Source organism: Pelophylax lessonae (genome assembly GCF_965119305.1).
Source record: "Pelophylax lessonae genome assembly, chromosome: 12".
NCBI classification, from domain to species: domain Eukaryota; kingdom Metazoa; phylum Chordata; class Amphibia; order Anura; family Ranidae; genus Pelophylax; species Pelophylax lessonae.
The window spans coordinates 29,882,906-29,895,323 of NC_138779.1; the positions used below are offsets into that span (position 1 = coordinate 29,882,906).

Below are 12,418 nucleotides of genomic sequence, written 5' to 3' on the forward strand. Positions count from 1 at the left end.
TGTTAAACCTTCCTTACCCTTGTAACCACTAGCTTGTTTTCTACACTGTGTTGACTCTTACGAAGCTGTCTTCATACCCCAATGCATTTCAACTGACCCAAGATGTGGACTATGTGTGCCGGTTACTTACATACATACACTTCTTTAGTAACTTCAGACTGAAAGTTCCGGAACATTATAACTTCAACAAAGTGCAGTCTTTCACTACGACCCTAATCCCTAACTTAGGCATGTAGAGATTACATGCTGTTTCTTGCCTGTGTCTCTTCCCATGTTGACTGTGTATGTCCGGGCAGAGCCCTCCCCCCTTTTATTAACAGCACAGGGAAAGAGGCAGAGCTCAGTAAAAAGTGCTGAAAATTGGGTTAACTCTTTCCCTCTCGGGCCAGGGCAACAGCTCACTAAGCTTACAGGTTGCTGAGGAGCAACTCCTACACAGTTATCCCACAAGAAAAATGAATTTTTTACCTAAAAAAGATGTGTGTGGTTACTGTTTCTATTAAAGTTTTGCTCTGTGCTGAGCCCTGATGAGGGGGGGAGTGGCGTTGGCTGTTTTTGTATGACAAATTTATCATTAGTTAAAATTATATTGGACTCTCATTCTTTTGGTATTGCATTCCTTTCTGTATTTCTATGGTACAAGCAATTGTCAGATACCTTTTTATAGACGTGCATGACAATGAATAGTCACGGAAAGCAGTAGTTATAGAAAAGTTTGGGAAGATGTTGAGTGGTTTGGATGACCCCTGTGAACTTCAGCCATATAGAAAAAAAATTAAAAGAGGACGCACCTACCTTGCGCATTACCCAAGGCTAGTTTTTATTCTTCAGTGTTTCCATTGGGTGTCCCCTAACCTTTGAGGGCAGTAAGGTCTGTTCATTTACCTGGAGCCATAGAGATCCTAGGCAATATCTACCGCCCTCATATTACTTTAGTGCGCAGGAGAATATGTTTATTACCTAACTTCAGCCATGTGTTTGAACTTCAGGGTGTCCTCTTCTATCTTGCTGCATCTCTTTTTTCTCTTTCTCAGGTCTAGTCGGTGATGTGTTTCTCAGGGACGTTCCCCTGCGGAATTTTAGGATCTACAGTCTGGACATGAACTCGACTTTTGTAAGCAGGTAAGAAGCCCCCCCCCCCCCCAATTTATTAAAAATAAAATTTCATGGTGTGAAACTCAAGATAAAACACTTGAATGTAAAAATGAATTGTGGTTTAAATCGGTAGTAAAGTTATTATTTAAAAAATGAGCCCTGGGATTTTTAGGCCATAATGTGCTAGTATGCACCACATACAAGCACATTATGGCATACTTACCTTAAACCGAAGCCCTCCAGCAGTGTGCTGTCACCGCTGACAGGGCTTCCTTCTTCACCCGGTCTTCCTTCCGGATCTGCAGGCTGTTGCCGCTTGAATGATGGAACTATGATGTCATTACATCCACGCGGGAGTCACAGTTTACGGCACAGAACTCTGCAGGAATGGCACGGTATGCCATCCCTTCAGAGGACATGCGCCGGTGATGTTACTGGCTGCATCCCGTGTGAATACCTCCAAAACACTGCAAGCTTAGGAGATATTCCCTGCACCTACAAGTATGCCTTATTATAGGCTTACTTGTAGATACAAGGTTTACTACCTCTTTAAAAGTGTATGAAAAAGTTTTTTTTTGCTGTGATGACATTTTGTGTTTGAGAATATTTATTTTCCTGTTCCTTCGGCTACATTAACATGGGTGGCCAGGGGGGCACATTGTTTTTTCTATTTAGAGGTGGCTAAACGCTGACTCTGGAAACAGCAACACTCTGTGCTATGGCCGCATACAAACTGCCAGATTAGCTGTGATCAGATTGTGTGCGGCCAGAACTCCACAGGAACGCCGACCCTGGATGCCCTCTGCTTCCATGGTCTGTCAGGGGCTCAATTTGCATGGAACTGCTTGGAAAAGCAGTTACAAGTGAACAGCAGCGGCTCCGGCCATTGATTTGGTCAGAGCACAAATCTGAGAGCTGCTGCTGGTTGTACCCAGCTTGTGCAGGTAGTCTTTAGAACCTCCGACCAGAATCTGCTAATTCTCACTGGTAGTCGGCCTGCAGCTCCCATGCAGCAGTGTGAATGTAGCCTTATAGAGCCTTATAGTGTATGTAAACCCTAACAATGAAATGCTTTTATTTGCTTCCTTTTGGGCTGCTAATTATACCATTGTAAGCATTTTGTTATATTTGTTCAATAAGCATACCTCCCAACTTTTTGAGATGGAAACGAGGGACATCTATTAGCAAGAAAATGTAGGCATAGAACACGCCCCCTGCAACGCCCCCTTAACCACTTACCGCAAAGTGACGTAGATCTACGTCGGCAGACTTTGCAGTGTTATACCGGGACGATGCCTCTAGCTAGAGGCACCATCCCGGTACCCTGGTTTACAGCCGACGGTCGGCTTTCCATCAGTAATGACCGATGCGGCTCGGGAGCCGCTCGATCATTACCCGGGTGAGCGGGAGGGGACATCCCCCCTCCCTCCCGACGCCATCCGTGTCTTTGAACGGGCCTTTAACTTGTAAACAAAAAGTGTCCAAAATAGGGCTGGGGCTTAAAGCGGTAGTATCCCGCTTTTTGACACTTTTACCTACAGGTAAGTCTATAATAAGGCTTGCCTGTAGGTACAATTAATATCTCCTAAACCGGCACGGTTTAGGAGATATTTGCAGTGTATGCAGCCGCTCACGCGAGCGGCGCATGTGCTCTGAAGGTCCGGGGGGACCTTAAGTTTTCCTTGCCGGGAGCTTGCGGGAAAATCACTCCCGCGCGCATGTGCGGGAGTGACGTCGTCGCGGCTCCGGTCAATTAAAGCGCCGGAGCCGCAGAACCCGGAAGAGACGGCGAGGGATCATGGCAGCGCCTGCAGTGATGTCCGGGGGTCCGTTTCGGGGCTTCGTTCTAAGGTAAGTAATACATAATGAGCTAGTATGCGATGCATACTAGCTGATTATGCCTTTGTCTTGCAGGGTTTTTTTTTTTAAAGGTTTAAAGGAAAATTATACAAAAAAATTAGTTAAACCCACAAGTGATTTTTTTTTTTACCACTAATATTACTTTATATTGGCTTTTAAAATGTACAAATGTAGCAATTTAGAAATTGTATGAAAGGTTTAGCACTGGGAAACACTGTTTACAAGATAAAAAGTACATTTTGGATACAACTTTAGCATTAGACCAATAAAACATTTAACAGTGTCATTTCATGAGATAATCTGAGGGTGTGTTTAGGGGTGGGGCAGGGCAGGGTAGGGCTTGGGTGAGCAACTGGTGGTGAGTAACTCTTAAGGCCCGTACACACGATACGAAAATCGGAAGGAAAATTTTGTCCGACGAACGATCTGCCGATTTTCGGATTGTTAGTATGGTGCTTTCGACAGCCGATTACGGATTTTCGGATGACAAAAACTGGATGTGCAGGCTATAAAATTTTTATCATACGTCAACACAATGTCCGATTTTCGTTTAATTAGTGCAGTTTTCGTCCGAAAAAAATCGTAAGATCAAGACTAGGCATGCTCAGAAACGAAAGAATACATACAATACAATTCAACACATGACATCACTTCTGAAGTTGAATTTTCGTATGAAAGTAACCTCTTCACTTTCCACATGAGACTAGCATGCAACAAAAAGCGGACGAAGGATCGTTCGATAGTGTGTACGAGGCTTTAAGGCCTGGCTAGTAGCTCAGGACTTGAAATTTTGAGCCCTGTACTATCCTATACCCATATTTGATCCAGAGGAGGGCAAAAAAGCCCAATAAAGAATGATCCTTCTTGCTCAAGCGGGTAAAAGAAATTCCTTCCTGTTCCCCCAAGAGACAATTGGATATTTCCTGGATCAACAAGGAAGTGTCCTAAAAATGTAATGGCTGGCCCAAGCTCCTCCCCTCTTTGTGGTGACAGCAAAGTTGGGGAAATGCATTTCAGGTGGCCACACAAAAAAAAAGTTTAGACACCTATGTGCATGACAGAGGCATGGGAAAGCATAAAATAAAGGTTTTTTTTTTTTCTTTTAATAGAAGTAGGTTATAACCTTTCTAAATGAATGATTGGTTTTGTTATGAAGTTGCCTCTTATTGGAGTTCTTCTTTAAAATCTTGCGTCCTTGTTAAGTCTGAACAGTTTCCATTGGTCGGAGGATGTGAGTGAGGAGAGGACAGGCCCGGTGTTCTTCCAAGGGGCTTTAGAAATCGGTTACTCTCCACTGGACACTTACCTGAGTATGAAGGTAAGTCGTAATAATGTGTAAATTATGTATTTTAGTGCTTTATGTGTGTTAGATACCATTCTTAGTGAGACAGCCTTCACTGGGACCGCCTCCTTTCTCGCAACCCGATACGAAGGCCTCTTGCACCCTGCAGCTTGAAAAAGCTCAGTACAGTTTTTTTTTTTTTTTTTACTGCACTAAAATACAGCCCATTAATTGTAATGTGGCTATGCACACAGGTGCGTAAACAAGCGCCGTGTATTCTTCAGTAAAAAAATGTAAAAAAAATTAAAAAAATCTGCATTTTCGGAAATACGCTCGAATGCGCACAAATGAGTGCAAATACCCAATATACATATTGTGCAGAACGAGAATGCGAGGATCGGTTTGCGTGAAAATGTGTGAGTGCGCACGAAAATGCACAAACACACGTACATGAAAATACACAAAAATACATATAACAAAAAAGTCTGAAAAAGTTGATGCTCAAACAAGAGTATCATGCAAGAGGCCTAACTCTGTAAACTGGATACATGCATACATTTTAGGCATTTTTTGAAATATTTCCTTTTGATGGTGTGACACATTAGCTGTATTGTTCAACCCGATCCTCATTAAAGATCTACCCCAGTTCTCATAGCAGTTGTCCCCATTAAAATCCAAGGAGTAGACATTAAATAAAATAAATGTTACTTTTCTGTCATTGCTGACTGTAGCCTACCCTACCAAGCCAAAAACAAAGTTCTCTCTCTCTCTCTCTCTCTCTCTCTCTCTCTCTCTCTCTCGGGGCACTCACCAGGAGGGAGGGGCCAAGAGAGCAGAAGAGGGACCCAAGAAGAGTAGGTTCCGGGCTGCTTTGTGCAAAACCAACTACACAGAGGAGGTAAGTATAAAATGTTTATTATTTTTATAAAAAATTACACTTTCCGTCTCAAAATTATTATTTATTTAATATTTATTTTGTAAGAGAAAAATAAAACACACAAGCTGCCGGTATAGTAACCTGAAATAAATGTAATTATAAAAACCTAAAACAGTCTAAGGATAAACTTCATAACAAAAAGTCCAATCACCGTGTTTCGAGTGGTGAAATACTCTTCATAAATAAAACACATATTCTGCCAAACGCCTCCAAAATAGTGAGTGGCGTCTCACCTCCAGTCTCCAGAATATGACCACTGAGCCAACGGTAGGTCAAATGCGCTTTACCCTTTCAAGGGTTAAACTTCAAACCGTATACTGCTCTCCTCTGCTCAGAAGCTCGGACATACAGGAATGCCCATGACAGATAAAGGAACAACCAATAGTGCTTTCACTTGGTAAGATGGGCGCAGGATGACGTCATCAATGTGGTTCCGCTCCCCTATACGCGTTACTTCCTGGGTGGGACTTCATTGTTAGGAGTAGAATCAATACTTTGCCTTAAAATTCTTCTCCCCACTGCTTTCACAAACAAAAATGTAAAGCAGATTTTGGAAGCAATATTACAAATGCCTGGATGTACCATAGCATAAGTCCACCATACATGTGAATAAATCACAATGTTGTATTTTGCGGCTCTTTCCAACAAATTCAGATCCCCCCACCCCCTGTCAGGGATCTCTCCAAGGGCCAAAATGCGTACATAAACTGTTGGAAAATAACAAGATACCGCTGATGCAACTGCCACCTACCCAAGCTCCTGCCATGGACTAGACCACCAATACATTAATAAATGCCTTTTGGGATTGACTACACCGTTATGTCTGAAAGAGCCCCAAATAAAACTTTGTGATTTATTCACATGTATGCAGTGGAGGAACCACCAGGTTCGCAAAGGTCGCACTTGTGACCTGGAAAGGATTATCACAGAGCGCACTGAATTCATGCCCCAGGAGGATGCGGGAGGCCTTAGTGCCTTTTAGGAGGGGAAGCCTTCCTCCAGGCTTACCTGCCCTCCATCCATTATTATGCATGTGCTTCTACTGTGGAGGCTCTCGCAAATGTATCGAGTTAGGACCGCAGATAATATTGGGTGCTGTGACGTGGCTCTGTAGCTTACGCATGTATTTGAAAATGTTTGCAAACTAAACCCCTGTTTTTAACGCAAACGGTTAGACAGGATAATTCAGTTGTTTATCGGCTGGTCAGTGAGTTGAGCTGGGAGTTTTCTTTGGTTTTGTTTGACATGTGTCACCCTTTCCATGTGCTCCTTGCTGTAAAGGCCAGTTATAGGTGGGGGCAGTGGTATTTGTTTATAGGGTTCTGGGAGGATGTCCATGGAAGCCTTTCCAGAACTGGAAGCCCAGGGCTCGGATGGAAGGGGGGTCAGGGGGCCCTTCATGGTTTCTTGCATTGGAGCCCTGAAGATTCTAGTTATGCCTCTGCATGTATGGTGGACTTATGCTATGGTACATCCAGGCATTTGTAACTCACAAGCCTTCCCTGTGAGTTTTTCAGCACTGTGCATCCACATGTAACAACACAACTCTCCACTGATCTTAGAGAGGTCTACATTGGGGCTTCTCTGCCATTTCTTACAAGTTCATGCTCATCAACCAAGATATAAAAATAATAATGGTATGGTCCAATTTTGAATACAAGTTGGGATTCTGGACACAGTATTATTAATAATATCATGTCCCTGTTTGGGAATACAATAATCTTTATATAACGTTGGTCTACTGAACACACATTCTTTTTTCAAGGGTTTTTTTTTTTTTTTTTTTTGCTGGGGGTGGGGTGGGGGTGCTTTATTCTGCAGCTGTTGTGAGCTTTTGCTATAATTGGCCAATTATGTTTTTTATCGTGGTATTTTGGGGCAAGTGTGTTTTTGTTATTTTGTGTTTGGAGTTTAGAATAAAGTATATGATTTTATCACTATACATGATGCTGAGTTATCTCCTAGGCTCCTAAAGTATATGTAGTGGTCTTGGGTAGGGCTACAAATCATAAGTAGAGGTTGAGCCTCAGTCAGGTTTTTTTGATTAGATTTATTTAAAAACACAATCTGACAAGAACACAAGCCAGATACTACACTAGACTGTCTCAGACAACACAAGCTGACATCCCTGCACGGATTAAGATGGAGACAAGTGCTATGTGTATAAGATCCCCTTTGCAATTTAACAAGCTTTATGTTCTAGTGATGGAGCTTCTTTAAAGTCTCTTTTTGTTCATTTGATGATTTTCATTTCTCATTTTCTAAAAATATTGCACCAGTTAAAAAATTACATAGGCAATGCAACAGGCAAACATTTTTAATCTGTGAACCTCACATCAAAGTCTGCTGTTCATGTAGACCCTTACTTACTACCCATGTAAAAAATCACAGATTATTTACTTGATTGATTGATTTATTTTCTTCTAACGTTGTTGCTTTAAAAAAAAAAAAAAACAACAATGAATCACCTTACATCACTGTTTCTGGGCTGCTTTCTGTAGGCAAGAGTGATGCCACTGGGTTCCTATGATCCTGGGAACACTAATGCTAGGCATACATGCAAAAACACCAAGGATGAAGGTGTCTCCTCTGCCAGCTATTGTATTAAGACAGCCACAAAGTCTTTGATTTTGTCAATGTTTGTTGAGCTGGGTGGAACCAACAGGGCCACTCTTTTTCAAATATTTCCCGATTCCTGTTGATTTGAACTGTGTATGGCCAGCTTAGGGAAACTAGATATCACAAGACGTTGCTCCAGAACTGTTCCAGGAGCATCTTTTATATGCAGATCTGTAAACTGTAAATTGTACACTGCCATTACTCAATGAGGGTAATGGCACTGGGCCTGCTCCCAGGATCCTGGAGAAGGATCTGTTTTTTTGTTTTTGAGGATGATGAGAGCAGACCCAGTACCATTACCATCATTTGAAGCCAATATGTAAGATAGGTTTTTTTTTTTTTTTTTTTTTTTTATTTGTTTTTTTGGTTTTCTTTTTTAAATTTACTACTCTTTTTCACATGGTGGGGTGTGGGATCTACAGGATAAGCAGACTTTGCATTTTGATGCATAATCCGCATTAAAGCTATGTTGTAATAGTCACATGCTCATCTGTTTTTGTTGCTATATTACTAGTGTGTGAAAGCTAGGAGTGCGATATTCCTACTAGTAATAAATCAGAACAGATGCTACATTGCATGCGCACCAAGACAAATATGTAAGTACTAGAGAGAGGCTTAGCTACACTGGCCATACATAATACAATTTTCCTATTCGATTTCCTTTAGATTTACCTTTCACTATTTAGTGCAAGCACCTGCCTGATTGCATACAAATTGAAAGCAATTAGATTTGACCTTGTATTATATGGTTTTGGTAAATCTAAAGGAATATTGTACAAGAGCATTGTATAATGTATGGCCGGCCTTAGTGAGCGTAAAATGTATTAAACCATACTGTATTATATTGGAGTTTTAACCACTTCCGGCCCAGTCTATAACGTATGATGGGCATGCGGGAGTGATGCCATCCTGGGATGATGTTATATGATGCGTTCCCAGGATTGCATCTTGTACGCGCCTCGCAGGCCGCGCTCCAGTGCGATCTGTCGCGGGTGACAGGTCAATGCACCGGGCCGCTGCTGGTACCATGTGATCGCTGTGACCAATCCCACAAGATCACATTGCAATTGTACACAATGAATAGCTTCCATTCGTTGTGTTGATGTCTGTGATTGGTCACAGTGATAACATGGTACAGACGGGTCCAATCACCGTGCATCTGTACTTTGTAATAGCTGTGGCCAGTCACAGCTTCACAATAGTACACATTGGATGAATGGATCCCATTCATAAAAAGTGGTTGTTTAAAACACCAATTATCACTGTTATAAGCAATTATAGTGTGTAAAAAACAAATCCTGATTACCTCCCTAGAGTAGTACAGTATCACTATGGTAACACTGTACTGCTCTGGTCACAATATGTAAAAAAAAATGGTTCAAGAAAACAATTGTAATAAAGAAAAGTAAAAAAAAAAAAATATATATATATATATATATATATATATATATATATATATATATATATATATATATATATATATATATATATATAATTTTTTTTTTTTTTACATACTGTCACCAGTCATTGTCCCTGATCACTGTCACACCAGTTATGATGACACTGTACTGCACTGGTGACAGTATGCTAAATAAAAAAATGTTAAAAAATAAAATAAAGCAATTTTTTTAATTTCTTCATTTTTCAAACAATTTGTGACAAATTACAACTTCAAAAAACTTGCCATGCCTCTTACTAAATACCTTGGACTTTCTACTTTTCAAAAAGGGGGCATTTAGGGGGTATTTGTACCATCCTGGTATTTTTGGGCCTTGAGAAATGATAGGTCATCAGTACATCAGGATTGATCAATTGTCGAATACATATATATGTAGTGTGGGGTGCGCTAAACAACAAATAAATAATGAATATATAACATTTATCTATATGTGAACCAAATCAACAAAAGTAAATATATATAAAATATATCAATCTGTGAAGCCAATTAATAATACAAATCAATGGGTGCATAAACATAAGAGTTCATAAGTGTCCATAAATATTGTGCAGGTGAGTAGAATTGTATTCTATCCAAATAATACGTGTATCCACCACCGAGTGAAATTCATCCTTACCAAACGGAAATAAATAAGGTGCAACTATATTTTCTTGTGCTGAAAAAATATCCAATCTCCTTGTGAACAAACACCACGTGTAAATCACCAAGAATTAGCCTCTTACCAGATGGTAATAGGTATGCACTTGTTCAGTGAAACCACCGCCTTGCTTCCTCTTTAAAATCCTGAAGTGGGATGTAGAACCGCTCTACCTTTCTTTCTCCACTAGATGGCAACGAGTACCAGCAAGAAACACAATTGTATTGTAAGTGCAATATCAACTGTTTTTGAATAAATCTCAAGGGTAATACACTATTAGTCCTCCTTTTTCCTTTAATACACGGTGGTTTTGTGAGCTTGTGAAGAAGGAGGAGGCTGTGTTTCTTGCTGGTACTCGTTGCCATCTAGTGGAGAAAGAAAGGTAGAGCGGTTCTACATCCCACTTCAGGATTTTAAAGAGGAAGCAAGGCGGTGGTTTCACTGAACAAGTGCATACCTATTACCATCTGGTAAGAGGCTAATTCTTGGTGATTTACACGTGGTGTTTGTTCACAAGGAGATTGGATATTTTTTCAGCACAAGAAAATATAGTTGCACCTTATTTATTTCCGTTTGGTAAGGATGAATTTCACTCGGTGGTGGATACACGTATTATTTGGATAGAATACAATTCTACTCACCTGCACAATATTTATGGACACTTATGAACTCTTATGTTTATGCACCCATTGATTTGTATTATTAATTGGCTTCACAGATTGATATATTTTATATATATTTACTTTTGTTGATTTGGTTCACATATAGATATATGTTATATATTCATTATTTATTTGTTGTTTAGCGCACCCCACACTACATATACATTTATCCATATTCAAAAGCACTGAATACCGGGAGCAGCTTCAACACACTATCAGCGCACCCATCCCCCTCTACAACTGTCAAATACATATACCATAGTTTGTGGACTCTATAACTCTCCTACAGACTAAATAATAAACACTGATTTGGGTTATTTTTAAGATAACGTAGTAGTATATATTTTGGCCTACATTTATGAAGAAAGATTACCGTATTTATTTGCAAAATTTTATAACCGAAACAAAGAAAAATATTTCTGTCCTTTTTTTTTTGTTCATTTGGCAAAACATAAAAAACCCAGTGGTGATCAGATACCACAAAAAGAAAACACTATTTGTGTAAAAAAAATGATAAAATTGTAATTGTCATTAAAAGTGTGACAGCGCTAAAAGCAGACAATTGGCCTGGGCAGGAAGGGGGATAAAAGTGTGCGCTATTGAAGTGGGTAAATACCAGTGATGGGTTAAATACATTTATAAAAAACAAAAAAATCGTTTAAACCCACTTTCTTGTAGTTTATAAAAAATTACCATTTAGATGTTCTATACTGACTCTGTAATTGTGTTCTTTCATGTGCTGGTTTCAGGGCTGGAAGAAGGGTGTAGTGTTTGTGAACGGGAAGAACCTGGGTCGGTACTGGGGTATTGGACCTCAAGAGACCCTTTATTTACCTGGAACTTGGCTCTGGCCAGGAGTAAATGAGGTGAGCTCATTGTTGCCCTTTACACAATCCCAATACACAATCTGATCCCCCAGTAACCTCATTGTTTCTGCAGATCACTATCTTTGAAGAAGAAGAGGCTGGAAGCTCACTGTTCTCTGTCGACGTTCCCCTCCTTGGAAGGACTCAGTATGTGGACTAGCCAAATGTGAAGAGATGGCAGCAGAATGTGTGGAACTGCCACTCCCAGCCCAAATCAGCACCGTCATGCCTCTCGGAGGTTGGAAGTATAGAGGTTGCAACCTTATGGGTCTTTCCTAGCACCAGCATTGGTCTTCATTAGGGAAAAAAAAGCATTTTCAAGAGTTCTTCCAATGTGTCCATATACCTGCTTTAATTTCTGTGCAATTATTGTACATTGACTCTCCAATTTCTAGTAGAACTTAATAACAGGGTACTTGGAAAATAGACATCTCAGCTTAACTTCTGAAACAAACAATCCTTCCCAATATGGCACAGCTCATTCCTTCCAGAGGCTTCTCTTCTTCATGAAGCTCCAAACACTTGTAAATGAATGTAGAATGTAAACTCAGGTGCTCATGGACTATTTATGTGTATAATAATATTATTTTTAATGTATTTTATAAATTGTAAGGGTAGATAATATTAATTTTAAATATGAATGCTAAAATGAGGGTCTTCCTTTTTTGCTAATTTTATAAAAAAAAAATGAAAAAAATAAACAGTTCTTTTATTTATTTTAACATTGATCTGCACTTGTGACTTTATCAGAAAATTTCAAGAACAAGATCTCTTGCTATGCCGCCTGCACCCTGAACTGACCGTTCAGATTTGGTTAGGAACCGGTAGGTTAAATACGTTGTTGGCTTCTCTAGAGACCTCATTGGTGAGAATTCCCAGCAATAGTTTGTGCCTCCATCCCATTAGGCAATACTAAAATTGGGGGGACTAAATCACCTTTAGGCTTTGTACATATGGGCTTTAGTATGTGAAAGAGTAGTGTACAGCTAGTAGTTGCAAAT

The 12,418-nt window shown here is 40.0% G+C and overlaps 1 protein-coding gene across 1 annotated transcript in view; it reads left to right on the forward strand.

The window, feature by feature from the left end:
- Positions 1-11,744, forward strand: part of GLB1L2 (galactosidase beta 1 like 2) — a 95,556-nt gene extending 83,812 nt beyond the window's left edge. The window contains exons 16-19 of the mRNA XM_082273720.1: positions 1,035-1,122; positions 4,159-4,273; positions 11,301-11,417; positions 11,491-11,744. Of these exons, the coding sequence (XP_082129846.1) occupies positions 1,035-1,122; positions 4,159-4,273; positions 11,301-11,417; positions 11,491-11,577 (407 nt within the window). The 3' untranslated portion in view covers positions 11,578-11,744. The remainder of the gene's footprint in view (positions 1-1,034; positions 1,123-4,158; positions 4,274-11,300; positions 11,418-11,490) is intronic.
- The last annotated feature ends 674 nt before the right edge of the window (positions 11,745-12,418 follow it).